Source organism: Barbus barbus (genome assembly GCF_936440315.1).
Source record: "Barbus barbus genome assembly, chromosome: 30".
NCBI lineage: Eukaryota > Metazoa > Chordata > Actinopteri > Cypriniformes > Cyprinidae > Barbus > Barbus barbus.
This window is the reverse complement of record NC_136758.1, coordinates 14,764,597-14,782,700: the sequence shown is the minus strand read 5'-3', so window position 1 is coordinate 14,782,700 and position 18,104 is coordinate 14,764,597. Positions and strand designations below refer to the sequence as shown.

Sequence of the window (18,104 nt, the reverse complement as noted above, 5' to 3'; positions counted from 1 at the left end):
TCAGCATCATTACTCCAGTCTTCAGTGTTACATTATCCTTCAAGAATCATTCTAATATACTGAATCTTCTCGAGCATTCCAAATCATCTTCATGATGGTCAGTATGCATCTTTAGAAGGCAGTTGCCTATGTAGGAACAGTAGTAGGCAGCATAGCATCTCACTGAAATGAAATCAGCAACACTTGCTAACAAAGAGTTTGCCGTGAGTGCCACAGAGACTGCTAGCATCTCAACAGCAATTTAATATAGCGTATGCTAATGCAAACAGTTGTTTTTTGGCTTTTACATGTAGAAGAGCTCTCATCCAGTTACATACAAATGCAGCATTTAATAAATGAATGAAATAATAATGGTATTACAATACACTAAACCTGGGGTTAGGGGAAAATGAATAATTCAAGCAAGTTTATGCAAATGCCGCCTTTGTTTGAAGTGGTAAGCATTTCTGTCCATGTTTCTTGGCACTAGCACACAACAAATAACAAAGAGAGAAAGAGAAGGGGGTGCATGGTGTATCTACACACAGCAGGATCTAAGCTGCAAAGCTTGTTTGGTTACATTAACACCCCTTAAATCCAACTTGTAAACCAGCCTAAAGACTGCAAGCTACCTAGACCTCTTGAGTATCGTGTCTGTTGAATTACTGGGATGTCTACACAGTTTGCCTCAAAACACTCTACTTTGTCAGAGTAAATAAGGTCGGGCATGTTTTATGTATCTTACAGACACAAAATAAAGAAGTAAAATCTTTAAAACGTTAGCTAGATGACCAAGGGCACATTCATGAGGGCTTCCCACAATACTTTTACAATCTTAATTGGCTGTTCCTTAATAATCAGCTCCGGAATGACCTGGAAACCATGCGTATCAATGTTCTCATAGCATGAGGGTGTAACTGGAATAATGATGGATGCTCTGGGTGTGGCATTAATGGGAAGAAATACTGTAGCTTCTCACTAACAATCACAGCAAAGACCTCATTTGCACCTCATTGGTGAAAAGGCGGCATAAGGCACTACAACCTGCTGACAAGAGGGTGGGACACGATTGAGAGACACCCAAACACGTTCATTTAAAGGGATAGTTCACCCAAAAATTACTTATATGACTTTCTTCTTTCAGACAAATACAATCATAGTTATATTAAAAAATTTCCTGGCTCTTCCAAGTTTTATAATGGCAGTGAATGGGGTTTGAGATTTTGAAGACCAAAAAAGCGCTATTAATACTGATTAGTACTCCACATAGCTCTGGGGGGGGGGGGGGGGGGGGGGGGGGGATAAAGGGCTTCTGAAGTGAATTGATGCATTTGTGTAAGAAACATTTCCATATTTAAAACTTTATAAACCGTAATTTCACTAACTGTCGTACTTGCATACACGAGAGAGTAGCATTCCAGTGGATGACATAGGACGAAGGTGTAACGTAGCGGTCACGAATCAGAAGTACAAAATGATGACTGGAAAACAATGTCTTATATTTATATATAAGCCAAGAGGAGACTGGCTTTCCTTTGCTCTAAACAAAACATGGTTCTCGTGAGACTAGCATATTCGCACCAGAGTTTACGCTATGTCCTACATCATCCACTCTATCGCCACTCTCTAGTGAGCACGCGCGTAGTGCTGGACAATGATTAATCGCAATTAATCGCATCCAAAATAAAAGTTTGTGTGTACATATGTTTGTGTAGTGTGTATATTTATTATGTATATATAAACACACACACATGTATATATTTAAGAAAGATATGTTATGTTTATATATCTATATTTAACACAAACGCCTCACTTCACTTCAGAAGGCAACCCCTAGAGTCATGCGGAGTACTTCTTATCCACTTTTTTGGGCTTCAAAATCTTGACCCCCATTCACAGCCATTATAAAGCTTGGAAGAGCTAGGACAGTTTTTAGTATAACTCAAGAGTGTACTCATCTGAAAGAAGAAAGTCATATACACCTAGGATGGCTTGAGGGTGAGTGTATTTCATTTTTGGGTGAACTATCCCTTTAAGTAACATGTAAACTGATTTTCCATGTACCTGAACTGACTCTGGTCCCAAAACCAGCACATGAGGCGGCTGCAGTCCTGCAGGTCTTGAAGGTCTAGTGGTCACTTTCTCCCACTCACTGCTATTGGATCCTCCCAGCCTTGTGTGTGCCACAATGCGGTACTCATAAGTGGTCCAGGGGCTGAGCGTAGCAGAGCTGTCTAGATAAGTGAGAGTCTGGTTGGGCTTCAAAGTGGCCACAGTAGAAATCTGTTTTGTGCCAAAGACTGTCCTCTCAATGATGTAGCCGTCCAGTTCACCGTTGGCATGACTTGGTGGGGCCCAAGACAAGAGCACTGAGGTGGGGGTGTCAGAATAAAGCTGCGGTGCTGGGACGTCCTCTGGGGGGGCTGGAGGGGTGCGTATGGAGTTGGATTCAGAGGAGAGAGTGCAGCCGGCTGCTGTGCAAGCCTCCACCTGTATGGTGTACCGCTGATAGGGTGTAAGCTGAGAAAGAGTGTGGCTGGTGCCGTTTTCTGACACACTGGCACTTAACTGGTGGTTTTGGTAGATATTATAATGGGTGATGATGCCGTTGGGCTGGGATGGAGGAGACCAGGAGACAGAAGCACTTCTGGGTTGGATGTCAGAAAGTACAGGTGGGTCAACAGATCCAGGCCCTGAAGAAATTAGATAATTAATATTAAATAATTAAGAACTAATATACAATAATTTAAATGACTAAATCAGTTGTGAAACAATCATTATTTTTGAAATTTCATTTGTTGCCACACACACACACACACACACACACACACACACGTTCTGAGAATTGTGGGGACTTTCCATAGACTTCTATTACTTTTATACTGACCAAACAATATTTTCCCTAACCCAACCAAACACCTCCCCTTACAAAAAACCTGTTTGCATTGTTAAACATCATTTACTATTTGTTTTTTTTTTAAATCCCTTGTGGGGACCGCAGACTGGTCCCATAATGTCAAAAATTTCAGGTTTTACTATCCTTGTGGGGATATTTGGTCCCCACAATGTAACACACACACACACACACACACACATATTCGAAGGATGTAGTTTAGTAATTAATAAGATAAAAATTATTATACATTTTCTTATTATATTTTACTTACTTAACTTTTGTCATTTAGCAGACGCTTTTGTCCAAAGCGACTTACAAATAAGAAAAAGTAACTAAAACTAAAAAGTTACAACTCTATAAATACTATATACCCACATATTTAAGAAAATAAAGAAACTAAATAAAATTGACACATGCATATAACAACATTTCAATAATAAACATATAAATGAAAAAACTAAAATAAAAAGCGATACTTCTATCCCTTGCCGGTGTCCCTGCCCGGTGGAGTCGCACGGTAGAGTTGATGGTCTTTACTTTTTACACGCTTTTGTCCAAAGCGAAACAAAGCAAAGAAAGAAACAATTTTCATTTATGGATAAAACTATGCTAAAATTCTAAAAATAAATATAAAATGGTATAAAAAAATTATTATTATTAATAACAATTGTGATAAATCAGTCGTGAAACAATCATTATTTTTGCTATTACATTTGTTGCCACTAGTGGTGCATAAAACAAAGACACACAACGTAGTTTAGTAAATAATAAGATAAAGATTGAATTGCTTTAAAATATAATAAGGACATTTATTATTATAATTTTTTATTTAAGGATAAAACTATGCTAAAATTCTAAAAATAAACATTAAATGGTATAAAATAATAATAATTATTAATAACAATTATGATAAAACAGTGAAATTATGGATCTATTGTATAAATTATTATTATTAGTTTTAATAAAACTATAAAAAATATATATTTTAAGATAAACAAATATTATTACTGAATACATTTCACTATGGATTATATTTAAGGATTTATCATTCATAATAGCAACAATATAATATCTCTATGATCTAGAGAGACGCAGCTCTGCTCTGACAGCACAGCATTGAGACTGACAGCACAAGGACACCGTCTGATTGGAGCAGCCTGATTCTCTGGATTAAAATGTAGTGCAGGCGGTGTGCAAATCAGCTCATTTGCCAAAGAGGACGGAGTCAGCTGCTGCATATCACAAGCAAATATGAAATTATATTTATGGATTTATTCGTAGGGGTGATGCGGCTAAGGGATATCAGCGATGTGCGAGGCGAACCTCTGAAGGGTCTGTAGTGAATTGGAGGAAATCACTTAAGTTTCCTGCCCAGTCATTTTCTCTGAGTGGTTACAACAACAGCCGCCATGGCAGCACTAACATCAAGAAATACTTCATGGATCTTCAAGCCCGGACAGCTCGGGTCATTTTCATAATTACACATCCACACATGCATATACCAAAACACATGCCAGCATCCCCACGCACTCCTTCCCTCTTTCACGTCTGATGGCTTGTGCCAGTATCTCTGGCTATGACTGGTATAAAACAGTAAGAAGTTTTGAACTTTATTTCAATTAAACAGAATATTAAATGATGTGAACATGTTTTACACAGTGCTTGAAAAGATCTCCCAACCCTGAAGGAAAAATAGAAATTCTGTCATTATTTATTCACCATCATGTTCTACACCTTTGTAACTTACTTTCTTCCGAGGAACACAAAATATATATTCAAGAAAATCGGGGTCTAAACAACATTTGATCCCACTGACTTTCATTGTGTACAAAAAAATAAATAAAATCTAAATCAAAACATCATCTTTTGTGCTGATGCATACTTAGCATCATGACAATGGCAAATGCAGCATTTCATTTAAACACAGCCAAGGCCTAAAACCTAAGATTACCTGAACACCTTCTTTTGCTGCTTTGCAAGCACTGACATTTCCTTCAGGAAATGCAAATCGAGAAAATACTATTTTGATGATTTGTCTTTATTTGCTATGTGGAGCACTGCTATTGGGTTTCAGAATAATGCTGATCCAAAATGTCACATTGGTTTATTGCACTTTTTGTGCTCATTCTGTGAGGCCCGATATATGGATGCAGATTTACATTACGGTAATTTCCCATACCATTTCTCTGACAGAACTGTTAGGAAACTCCAGAAAAAAACTGAAGAATGATAAGTAAAAGAGCTTGAACATTTGGTAAAATGAAAGCAGTTAGAGGAATATATGAGATGTGGTAATTGAAGTGAAGTTGTTTTGTTGCGTTTTAAGCATCTCCTGTCTGCTCTGTAGCCTGGGCTGTCTGATTGATATTTGGGCCCTATGAAAGCTCATTTGAAGGTAATGTTTTCCTCCTCCATTTACATCCCACTGTAGCACGGTAATGGCGTACCGGCAAGGGCGTGTTGATCAAGGTGACTGGCTCTCTCTCTGCCGTGCTGGGCTGCTGATGTCTCCCCACAGATGGCCCACTTTCCACCTCCCATCACCATCACCTCCCAACTGACTCACTATGTATAGAGGAGACATAACCAGCTACATGTACGCTTTCTCTCCCCAAAACTCAGCGGCCACCACAACAAGCAGCAAGATAATGACTTAAAAAAAAACTAATAATGTAAAAAAGGGACATGAGAGAGGAAGCATGCAGACGGAGCAGACTCACTATACAGTGGCACCACTGAATGTTATTTAAGCACAAAACCCTGCATCTCATTCACTAAGCACTCACAATTCACTTAACCAGGTGCTAAACAGCTCTGCAATGTAAATTAGACTCATTTGTGTATACTTCCATTTAAAAGTTTAGGGTCAGGATGTTTTTTTGTTTTTTTTTTACAAGAAATTATAACTTATTGAGCAAGAACGTGTTCAATTGATCAAAAGGCAGCAAAGACATTCATAATGTTCCAAAACATTTCTATTTCGAATAGTTCATTTGAAAATTCATTACGGTTTCCACAACAATATTAAAGGCGGGGTATGCATTTTTGCAAAAACGCTTTAGAAAAAGAGTCGGGGCCGAGTACCAAAACAAACTTGTAGCCAATCAGCAGTAAGGGGCGTGTCTACTCATGATCCAGAGGAGAGAGCGCTCATCAGTGCACATGATGGACACTAGACGAACCGAGCGACAACAGAAAGATAGAGATGGTGGATAAAAAACAAAAGAGGAAAACATCTGCGGAACAAAAGAAGGCTTACACCGTGTCTACACCGGACGCAACAGTTGTCCTGTCATGGTCTGTCTACACTGGACGTGACAAAGCGACAGTTGAAAATAATTTTAAATGTGTCAATATTTCATAAATAGAATGCGGCAGTAGTTTACTGTCGAGGATTTGTCGTGTCACGGCACGAGGATTTGTCATGTCACGCCGTGCTGCTCGCATCCGGTGTAGACACGGTGTTACGATAAGTAGGAACCGTGTAAATATCGGATCACCTTTTCAGCACTGGAGAGAACTCAAGGAGTGTCTACATTTGTCTACCCTGCGATTGGGCGCCGAGGTTGCTTTGTTTCTTCTCGATAGGTGAGTAACATTAGTTTTGCTTTGTTTCACAGAACTAATTGTTGCCATACATATGTGTGGGGCAGAGCTATCAAAATAGGGGCAAGACCCTTTTTGGGTAGGGGCCTATATGTTTTGGTGATTTCAAATGTCCACATTAGCTACCTGAAATCGCTTACCCCACCTTTAAGCAGCCCAGCTGTTCTTAACATTAATAACAATAATAAAAATGATGATTTTTGAGCACCAAATCAGAATATTAGAATGATTTCTAAAGTATCATGTGACAATGAAGACTAGAGTAAATGGCTACTGAATATTCAGCTTTGCCATCACAAGAATAAATTTAATTTTAAAATAGAAATCAGTCATTGTAAATTATAATAATATTTCACAATATTACTATTTTACTGTACTTTTAAACAAATAAATGCAGTCTTGGTGAGCATAAGAAGCTCCTTTAAAAACATAAAATTGTAAAATCGAATGGTAGTGAATACTTTCTATTCATCATGGAAAGCAGATATTTATCAAATGAATGAAATGGTGGAGAACAGTATAATATACATCCAGACGTTCAAACGTTCAGCATTTTTTAAGAGCTGATTCAGGTGTCTGGAACAAAGGAGTGATAAAGTATACCAAATTGTGAAGTCTGCCGCATATTCCACAACAAAACACTCAGAACTGACCTGCTCGCACCATTAAAACTGCACTCAGCACAGATTTTGTTCCATTAAATGATCTGCATAATTTGGACACTAAAACAACATTCAGTAGGTGCAAATAAACAACGCTTTCAGCCGAAGTAATTCATTCTCACTAATGTTTTATAAACCCAAGTGTGTTCAATATGTAGTACAACTAAACGCATTGCATTATCTAAATAAACTGATCTTTTTTAAATAGATCAGCTTTATCACAATAACACCGATTACGAAATGACGTCAAAAAATAAAGAGGTTTAATTCTCTTTTAGTCATCTCTAACCCTAACTCGAGCTTCAACCGTTTTCACTTCACACAGCCGGCTGCTGCTTATGATTCCGGCCCAGATTTCTCCATTCATCTAGTAGCTGTTATTTTTGGGGGTAATTTTTTACTGTGTCTGTGAAGGGGCCCTGCCGATTTCACTCCCTCTCCCTCCTGATAAATAAACAATGCACAGATCTGACCTTTGGGTTAACAGGTTTTTATGCTTGCTCCACTCAGCACTCTAACTGATTCAATTACCACAAAGGTTCAGGAGCGTCCATGAATACTGAAAAAGCTCACGGCTGCCGCCACGGCAAAGCGCCTGCATAGGTGCTCGCCGGCAAATCCAATGTGGCTCTCAGGAGAAATTCCTTAATTGTAAATAATTTTACCACATGAGACAATCAAGTCACCTTGAACGCGAACCACCCCTCCTTACTTCATCCCCGGCCAGCCTTCCTTCCTCGGCTCAGCCGCCCGCTCTTTCGGTCTGCAGAGGCAAAGTGTTATTTAAGCTTTACTGGTCTGCGTTAAATTCCGCAATTTGAAGGGCTGTTAAGTTTTTCAATTGAAATTTCATTTAAGATGCAGGTGCTTTTGATTTTATTGATGCTTTACTGCTCTCAGGGTACAAGCAAGAACACAGTGCAATAACAGCAGTCGGCCTCAATCAGGCATCGGCAACAGCTGTAATCTCAGGACATTTGGAATACTTAGAGAGGCCTTTCCTGGGCCACTATAAATCGCTACAGCAGAAGGGAAAACAAGAGCGCGGGCCGCCAAGCCTTAAATCACATTTATAAGGATTTGGTTAGCATAATAATAACACAATCAAGTGACAAGGAAAGGAGGGGGGACCGGGGAACGTGAAGGAAAGAGAGGATTATTTTTAGCATTGTAGAGGTCCTTGTGACAATATGATAGCTTTGAAGGTTAGCGTGGCTGATGTCAACTAGGAAGGATGTCGGTATGCTGCTTTCAAGAAGCCGTTTATCAGAAAGGAGATTGAAAGGAAAATAAAAAAATTCACAAGTATTCTTTATGAAAGATTTCTTTTGGTTTTGAACTCATATTTGATGAAGTGTACACTATTGTACAGTAACTTATTTCAAGGTGAACTGCACAGCTGTGGTTGCTCTTCCCACAACATTTTTATAACTACAAATGGGGCAATAATTAAAGAAATAGTTCAACCAAAACTAAAAATACTCACCCTCAGGCCGTCCAAGATGTAGATGAGTTTGTTTCCTTATCAGAACAAATTTGGAAAAATTTACCATTACATCACTTGGGTGCCGTCAGATTGTCCGAACAAGTGACAAAAGCACTGTAATATTTCAAAAAAAACATCTGTGAAGCAAGGAGCTGTGTGTTTTTAATAAACAAATCCATAGTCCAAATAAACAAAATCCATAATCCATAAAAAGGCTTCCTCCAGTGAAAAAGTCTGTCCCATCAAAATATACAACATATTTGTATAGAACTGTTTTGGACAGTTTGCAAATCTGTGTGTATTTCTCTCCTGATTCAGACAAAAGACCTTTTCACTGATGACCAGAAACGACAGTTTGAAGTTAAAAACATCTTGATGGATTTGTTCCCCATACACAATACATTAACTGATGGACAAGATTGTGTGGGTTACTTGTGGATTATTGTGATGTGTTTATCAACTCTCATTCTGGTGGCACTCATTCAGTGTAGAGGATCCCCTGGTGAACAAGGGCTGTAATGCTAAATTTCTCCTACTCTGTTCTGAAGAAGAAACAAACACATCTAGGATGGCCTGAGGGTGAGTACATGTTAAGCAAATGTTAATTTTGGGTAAACTATTCCTTTAATCCCAAAATGTAATAATAAGGTTGGGGTTGATCCTATTTAAATTAACTCATGAAATGAAAAAAAATCTATCTATATGCTTTGCCAAAAATTTAAAATAATAAATACAGGTACAGGTCTTTTATACAACAGATTCTCTAGGAAAAAACGAGGGGCCCAAAAAAATGCACCTCTAAATTCTTTTATGTATATGTCACTCCGGCACACAGACTCATGTGCCTTAGCACAGACAGAGAAGACAGAGGAAAGAGCTCTTCTACATGGCAAAGTTTATGTTCACAGAACTGCCTGTCAAGTCTAAGGGGTAAAAATTCATGGATGGAATTACATTAAAAAGATGGTTATAAAATCTTAATGGAATGATAAAAAGGAAAGGAATGAGGGCCTTTTGAATACTTAAAATGCTCATACATCTTCACTAAGGAGATTTCTAGTAGTCTTCTGACATACTGCAGCACAAAAGGAGCCAAACAGACAAATCAGACAAGTGTTTCCACCACAGCTCCATCAGTAAGGTTAATGCACTCAACAAACCAGAAATGTAAAACTTTCCAAATACCTCTAGTTTGGAATTGCTGTCACAAAATATGTCCCAGACATCATGTATGAAATTCAAGAAATAGAACAATAACCATAAAATAATAGAAAATCAATGTTAAATCAAAACAAGATGGTAATTTGAATATGCATATGTATTTATGAGACACTGTTTGTGATTGCTTACATAGATGTGAGCATCTTATATAGGGCAGCTCATGCACACAGCCTATAGCGTGTGCTGCTGTGAACATGTCACACAGAGGTGGAGAACTCTCTCTAGAGGGGATTTCTAAATTAGAGATGAAGACATGCTGGCAGACTGGGACCCTATCAAAGAAGAAAAAGAGCTAAAGAAAATATGACATACGTTTCTCTCCTCCTATTTCACCTTGCCCATCCTTTCCTCTTCCTTTATCATGCGGCCGGCCACATTATTTTGAAAAATCTCCTCAATTCTTTCCTACTGTTAATTTAGTGCGGCTTTGCCTGGTACTATTTCACGTTGATGGGGCGGCTGATGATATGTGCGAGAGTGTTTATTAGCAGTGCCAGGAGCCACTAAAACTCACGCTTTCCCCATAATCCTGCCGCAGAGAGCCGAATATGCCGCACAAGGCTCTTCACAGCCCATTTCAGAAAAGAAATAAAGGGCTTTTCTCTTTAACAATAACAATCATTTCTCTCCTTCTTAGTAATGCCCATCAGTTCTCAAAGTCATCACACCTGCCGCAAAGAAAGAGATGTGTAAATAGAGCTGGAGTGAAGGGCTCATTTCTGCTGTCAGATACATGCAGATGGAAAGCGAGGAGGAGGACGGTTTTGATATATATAGTATGGTGATCGAGATTTGACATGTCGCATGTTTGGGATTAGAGCGACTTTTAGAAAAGATGTTAATATGGTGCATGCTGGGTCATGGCAGTTTCAGCATTTGTAGAGTATACAGCCATTCTACAGAATTGATCCAAAGTCAGAGTTCGAAACTTCTTGAAAAAAGTCTATTTTTCCCCAAAATTTGGATGTATGCAAATGGTATAATATCCAAGGTACACATTTCTAGTAATTGTGCAGTTAATTGTCATATTGTATTTTCAGAAAGTTTTGGAATATTTGTCCTCTCCCCAAATTTGTCACTACCGAAACACAGTAATAATAATTTAATTAGAAGGGTTATATTGACCTATAAAGATTTTGCTTGCATCTACATTCCAAATATATATTTTTGCTATTTTACTAAATTTTGTTCAGAGGTAAATCCATGACAATTAAATTTTTAACAATATTTCAAGTGTAATTTATGAGATTTGTTGTATTTTGAATCCAATTTTTCTTTGTAAAAGGCAAGCTGAAGTTCATTAGTTTCAATGGACACTGAACCAAAAAATATAATAACATCTTAGGTGATAATTCAGTATACTTTATTTTTGACAAAACAGCCCATGTTTCGGTAGTGACAGCACACTTTCGGTAGAGACAGTAACGCTTTGGTAGCAACCACATCGCATTACAGCATTATAATTTTAACTCACATACTAAAATACAAAAAAAAAACTGCATAACTGTACTAAAATATTTGTTTATTTCATCGAAATATGAGGATTATGTGTTCCCTTTTGTCACTCCCGAAAAAATTATGACATGTTTCGGTTGAGACTATTTCGGTAGTGACAATTCTATGGCATAACACCCCAAAAAAAACCCAAAGATGTCACCACCGAAACTCCACCAAATGTTTCGGTAGTGACTGTTTCGGTTGTGAACATTTTAGATAATTTTGAACCTAGATCAAAGATGCTAATCAGCACATGGTTAGCTAGCACAGTTCTGAACAATGGTATACATATAAAAACTAAATGTTATGGAATAACTCTCAAAAAATTGTGCTTAATTGCAGAAAAAAGGCTTTCGGAAGTGACGTTCCTTAAAGTTACACACAGATTTTTCAGATTTTTGAACGCATTTACCTCAAAATGATGAGAGCTATCTACTCACACCTTGTAGCTATGAGAGATAGGGACACAGGAATATTTCCTGATCATAAATTTATGAGTTTAATTAAAATCAGTCTCAGCCAATAGACTTAAACATACAGTTTCGGTAGTGACATGAAAAATGCAGGACGCTTTTTTTTTTTTTTTTTACATAAAGTTTCATAATTTTCATAAGTTGAAATTTAGGGGTTATGGTTCAGGACAGCCACCTCAAAGTACCCAATAAATGATGATTTTATATATAAAGCTTACTAATATTTTAAATATTATTGTGGGTTTCAATAGATAATCGAAGTAAAAAATTATGACAAAAATTATCACAAAGAAAATTTTCTGCACATAGAAAATATATATGCCTTCAAATTATAATAATAATAATAATAATATATGAATATTTATTAAATACTAGAAAATAAATATCTAAAAATATTTAAACAACAGTATTACTAAATATTTACATACTTTAGAGAATTGACAGAAGTATTTTATTATTAAAATATTTATTTAATATTATTTAATAAATATTATTAAATTATTAACATATTTTAATACATATATTTATAAAACATTTTTTATGTGCAAAAAATATAATGTTATTAACATTAAGTTAAGTTAAATACATTTATGTATTACATATATTTAGGCCTACTTAAATATCTAAGTATATAAGAATACAAATATCAATCCAACAAATTTTGAGTTTTAATTGAAAACAAATTGCAACAAATATTTTAAAAAAGTCACTATCACAGTGAAATATCACTATCAACATCACTATCACTGATATCACTATCACAGTGAAATTTTAACAAGTTTTAATGAGTTCAGCGAGCACTTTATAAAGTGATATCGTCATATCTTTATCAAAAACCTTTTTATCCCAAACCACGCCTATAATCTAAGAGTAAACATATTTAATTAAAAACATCAGACATAGACATATTCTTCAGTGCTCAACAATGCAGCTTATGCAGAGATTCTAAAAGGCATGGCAATTTCTGACATCCGAGAGGAATACAACCTATGAAAGATATGCTAAGTATCCATAAAGAATACTAATTACAAGCTGCAAGATAAAAAAAATACAGACACATGGTGCAACACAAGAAGACCAAACAGAATCCAAGACAAGAAACTAAACAAAAAGTCTCAATGAGGCTGTGAATGTTACTCAGCTAACGAAGTTCTGCTCTCAGACAGAGGGAAAACTCTTCCCAAAAGCAGAAGTTGTGAAGTGCTGCAGGGCATTGTGGGGAGGGGGATGTCTCTAAGCATGATAATGAAGAGGTGATGGTCCATAATACAGTGCAATCTGAGTGCAAATACTGGCTCAGTAATTATAATGCATGTGCTAATAGGCTGAGGTATAATTAATTTATAACTTAGCAGAGAGTGTCTGTTATGATCCTTAATATGATTCTATTACAGTAATCAGTCCAAAATGACACCGGCAAGGTCATGTGGAAGAGGTGTACCTTTAACTAGTGATCTCTGCCCACTGGTCTTCTCTCTCCCTCTCGCTCTCTCTCTCTCTCTCTCTCTCTCAACACCTGCTCTTCTCTGTGGGACAAGCCTCACAGAGGAACCGCCTGACATGTGGTTAAACACAAAAAACTCTTTGTGTGCTTAATGACTTTCTGTTGTGTTTGTAGACATTGTGCAAATGTGTGTGTGTGTCATTTGTGGAACTCACTGTCTTGTGCGGTAAAAAAAGAGACCCATGGGCTGCTGCTTTCTCCATGGCTGTTGGACACCAGCAGTCTGAAGTGATACTCAGCAAAGGGTTCAAGGTCCTTAACCATGTGACTAAATACAGTCGTCTCATCATCCATTAACCTAAAGATAGAAATAAATGTACATGTGCATTGCACAGAACAAATTACAGTACACACATTACATAGTACAGTAGATGTGTTTACATGTTTAATAACAGCCAATACTATTATGAAGTAAAAAAAAAAGAGTCCTAATTATGAGAAATAATGTTGCAATTGCAATCGTGTGATTAACATTATCAGCCAAAATATTTTTTTTTTTTGAAAGACATCTCTTATGCTAAGGGTGCATTTATTTGATCAAAAATACAGTAAAAACAGTAATACTGTGAAATATTAAAACAATATTTTATATTTGATTTATTTTTAAATGCAATTTATTGCTGTGGTGGCAAAAGCTACATTTTCAGCAGCCATTACTCCAGTCTTCAATGTCACATGATCCTGAATTGTAAATAATTTGAATACGCTGATTTGTCCTCATTAACCATGATACATTGTTTCAGGATTTGATGAATACAAACACAAAAATTAATAAGAACAGTATTTATTTCAAATAGAAATTTTGTAATATTTAAATATAAAGGGTCCCTCCTAATGGTAACACTTTAGCGTAGGGACCCATTTTCACTATTAGATAGTTGCTTATTAGCATAAAGATTGCATTTTAAATGTTTAAATTAGCTAAAGCTAATTTTGTCAACTTAGTAGTACACAAGCTTATAGATTCTGACCTAATATGGGCTTTAAAATGATTAAAATATCTTTTCCGTTAAGTGCTTAGCAAATCAAATCAAAAGTGAGTTTAGGATTGAATGCGCTCATCAACTTCTATGGTTAGAATATGACATTATTCTGGTGAAAACGCAAGTGGATATTTTTATTGAACTAAAATGAAAAATAGATATAATCACGCAGCATTAAATGGCTTACAAGTCCTGCTGATTGGAACAAACCTTTGCTGGTTTTTAAGCAGCATTAACTTCCACAGAGCCCTGCCATCAAATTTACCATGGAGTATAATAAATAAATCACATGAACAATGAAATACATTTCAAAAGAATCCCAGGAAATGAGGGTGATATATAATACATGCGCCTAGTCATTTATTTATTACAACAGAATGAGAATTCCCCTATTTCTGATTAAATTGCAATTTGTTGTCAGGGAGCATGTAATGCATACATATTAGATAAAACATTTGTTTCTTTTTTTTCTTTTTACAGAAGCAGATTTTTTTCATAAGGACAGCCCTGGTCTAGGCCTACTATTTGATATTCCTGTTCATCTGCTCTACAACAGTCTAACCACTGCTTTCTTCTCTTTAGATCAAATACTCATAGATGCATCCAAAGTCACTGCCTTAGATCATTTTGTATTTTCAGCACAAAAGAACTATTGCTCACTGATGACTGCATGTTTGCAGCAGTAACAATGACCTACATGTGTATGTAGTGTGGAAAAGAGCATGTGTACATTGTAAAAGGTCTTCATGGCTTACTGGTGAACTTGCGGGGAAGCTGAAGTCCTCATCTGGAGCCGGTAGCGCAGAGGTCCGGGAGCATTGTGACGCGCTGGAGCAACCCAGGCCACCTGCAGCGAGGTGGGGGTGGCAGCTGCCAGCCTGGGGGGCAGGAGGCCATCTGGAGCTGTATGTGGAGAGGATGCAGAGGTGAAGTGGAGCAGAGAAAAGACCTGCACAGTGCAGCATATGCTAAGGAACATGGGTAGAAACACTGCTGGGGATGGGAGTGTTTTAGGGGTGAGAGACTTTGAAAAAGCCCATACTGTATATACTACATCACATGCTGGACAATAAGCACTCACAATAGCACAACCAACTATATGCCCTGAGAGGTTCTCCAGAAGAGTTTTAAGGATTTTTTTTTCAAATAGTGGCTGATATTATATTTCATCTACAATAGGCTTTTTATTTATAGACATTTGGACTATCAGAATATCAGATTTGAACTATCATATATACTTTTGAACGGTAGTATATATGTATATCAGGGGCATTTCCTCCGAGGAGGCAAGGGAGGCAGTGCCTCAAAATAGTACAAAAATAAAACAACGCCAATATTACAAAATGTAACATTAAAAAGTATATAAAACACTTGTTTTTCTAAAGAAATTTTGTCCAGTAGTGACACTAGCAGGTACACGTCTCTCTTGCCTCCCCTGAGCCCACTGAGTTTTAACAGACCCCCTAAAGTGTGCCATTGCCATGAGTTTGGTGGGGGGGGGTAACTGAGAATGAACGGGGGAAAGTCACGTGAGAGGAGGCAATGCCTTCATCGCGATATGATTGGATATAACTGGTTATGATTTAAAGTAAATCTTTGTGTCTGTGACCAACATTTGCCGAGCTTTGATGACTGATGATCCAAAAAATTCACAAATAGTTAAAAAGTTAACTATTAAAAAGAATAATTGAACACAAGTTCCCAAATAAAATATATTGTTTAAATTGTCACCGCCTTGAGTTGTTAGTTTGGAATAAATGTAAAATGCTTAAAAACACTAACTTATTAATCTGAAATTTAAATACATTCTTTTCAGAAAATGCAATACAGTGCATTCCTCTTTTGTTTTAAAGATTTAATATTCAGCCGGTGAGGAATCATGAGACCATCTTTAATCTTTGCATATCACAGAGAGAGATAGAGAGAGACAGAGAGAGAGAGAGAGGGGGGATAGAATTCCTGTTTTTAAAGAGAGAGTCAAGAGACGGGTGGAGAATGTGAATGGCACTTGTCTAATGGTGCGGTCAGCTCTCTGCGCCTCTGATTTACAAGGACTTCCTGGCCCCTTCTGAGCCTCCTCGCCTCGCTTCTAGCCCAACGCACCATCAACCCGCGGGTAATGCTGTGGCTTCTATTCACAGCGAGAGTCATCCATCCTCAACACAGTCTCACTGGTCAGGGCACTTACACACCCACCCTCATGCACACATGAGGTTAAAAAAATAAAAAGATATCTGAGTTTTACAATATTAGTACTTTAAGTATTAATATTGAATTGCTCTATATGAAAAATGGTTAGATAAAAAACTGATGGTCAAACATAATAATATAATAAATAAATAATACAATACAAAAATGTAACAAGCAATAAGTAACTGCAATGTGGATCTCATGATTTGCACATTTCTGTCCCCAAGACATTGAGACTGTATTACAAAATTGCCTGGAAGCACATGAACACATCTCACCCATCAAGAAAGAAAACATCTTGATTCTGGGTCTTGTCTTAGTGCTTAGGGAGGACTCCAGGCAAAAATCATCTATTCTGAGGAGCAATCTTGTCAGCATCAGCCTCAATAATACAGCACTCCAATGCTGCAAGTGAAGTCCTTTCCCTAAGTGAAGTCTCATTCTCAATCAACCCTCCTCTTGTCCAGCCACAAGAACTCAATAACTGTTGATTACTTAAGTAATTTCGGCCGCGCTGAAATAGAATCGCCTCGATAGAATATGAATTAGAATTGAATATGCCTGTGATGGTCGAAGCGCTAAAAGAACAAACAAACAAAACAAAAGGTTATGAGGGAGAGACTGAATTCCTTTTTCCGTGGTCTCTGGTGTAGAGAACAAACTAAATGAGATCAACTCATTGACACTATGGCAAGAAAAAAAGATGTTAATACTTTGATTGATGAGCGATGGAACTGCCAATTATGTCAATAAAGAGTATGGATATGCCAAGCTGTTGTGGGACTTTCAAAGCTTGACATACCCATGCGTCATTTAAGAGGACAGGGTGACAGTCTGATTGAATGGAGAAGGAAGAGACAATGCGGGCGTCCGAACCCTACGCTACACAGGCTGGCATGCGGGAACAGGGATGTGACTCGAGCTCAGCGGGGGTCAGTCTCATCACTCAAGTCAGCTCTCCAAAATTTGTTTTACTGCCAAGCTGCAATTTTCATAATGTCCATGTGGCTTGTATTAGGCAAGAAAAAGCTCAGCAGAGGGACGCTGCTGCTTTGAGAAGAGTGGATAGGGCTTTGCTGGACGGACTTGGGGATAAAAGCCATTTCACTCTTTTCCTCCATCTGCCTTTGCTGCTATGGCTTTTGGGCAGGAATAAGCAGCGCAAAGCTCGGCCAACCAGTCATAAACATAATGATGATGATGAGCATATGGACAGGTCTGGACCATGTCCCTACAGATTGCCACAGCTCAGAGATGCCAATGCTACTTCATATAGTTTGGACCTGAACACCAACTCCAACACACGCACACGCACATGCACACACACACACACACACACACACAGTGCACCAGTGGTATAGCACTGACTGAAGAGGTGGGCATACTGTGAGTTTATCAAGAAAGGTTATCACATTAAAAAAAAATTAAGTTGATTATACTTAAAAAACGAATATAACTGTTAAATGTGAAATTTTGAAGATGAAAGACTGAAGTAGTATCCTCTTGTAAAATATACTCCATTAATCATTGTTTTATTTTTATAAAGCTAATAATTCAATCTAATGCAATATTAAAATAAAGAAATGGTGCTGCATAATTAATCAATA

At 37.3% G+C, this 18,104-nt stretch overlaps 1 protein-coding gene across 1 annotated transcript in view; it reads right to left on the bottom strand.

Moving 5' to 3' along the window:
- The window catches only part of ush2a (Usher syndrome 2A (autosomal recessive, mild)), a gene marked incomplete at both ends in the record, with an annotated part of 210,615 nt that overhangs the window by 81,541 nt on the left and 110,970 nt on the right, over nt 1-18,104 (bottom strand). Inside the window, 3 exons of the mRNA XM_079385784.1 lie at nt 2,044-2,672; nt 13,480-13,622; nt 15,063-15,210. Coding sequence (XP_079241910.1) covers nt 2,044-2,672; nt 13,480-13,622; nt 15,063-15,210 — 920 coding nt within the window. The remainder of the gene's footprint in view (nt 1-2,043; nt 2,673-13,479; nt 13,623-15,062; nt 15,211-18,104) is intronic.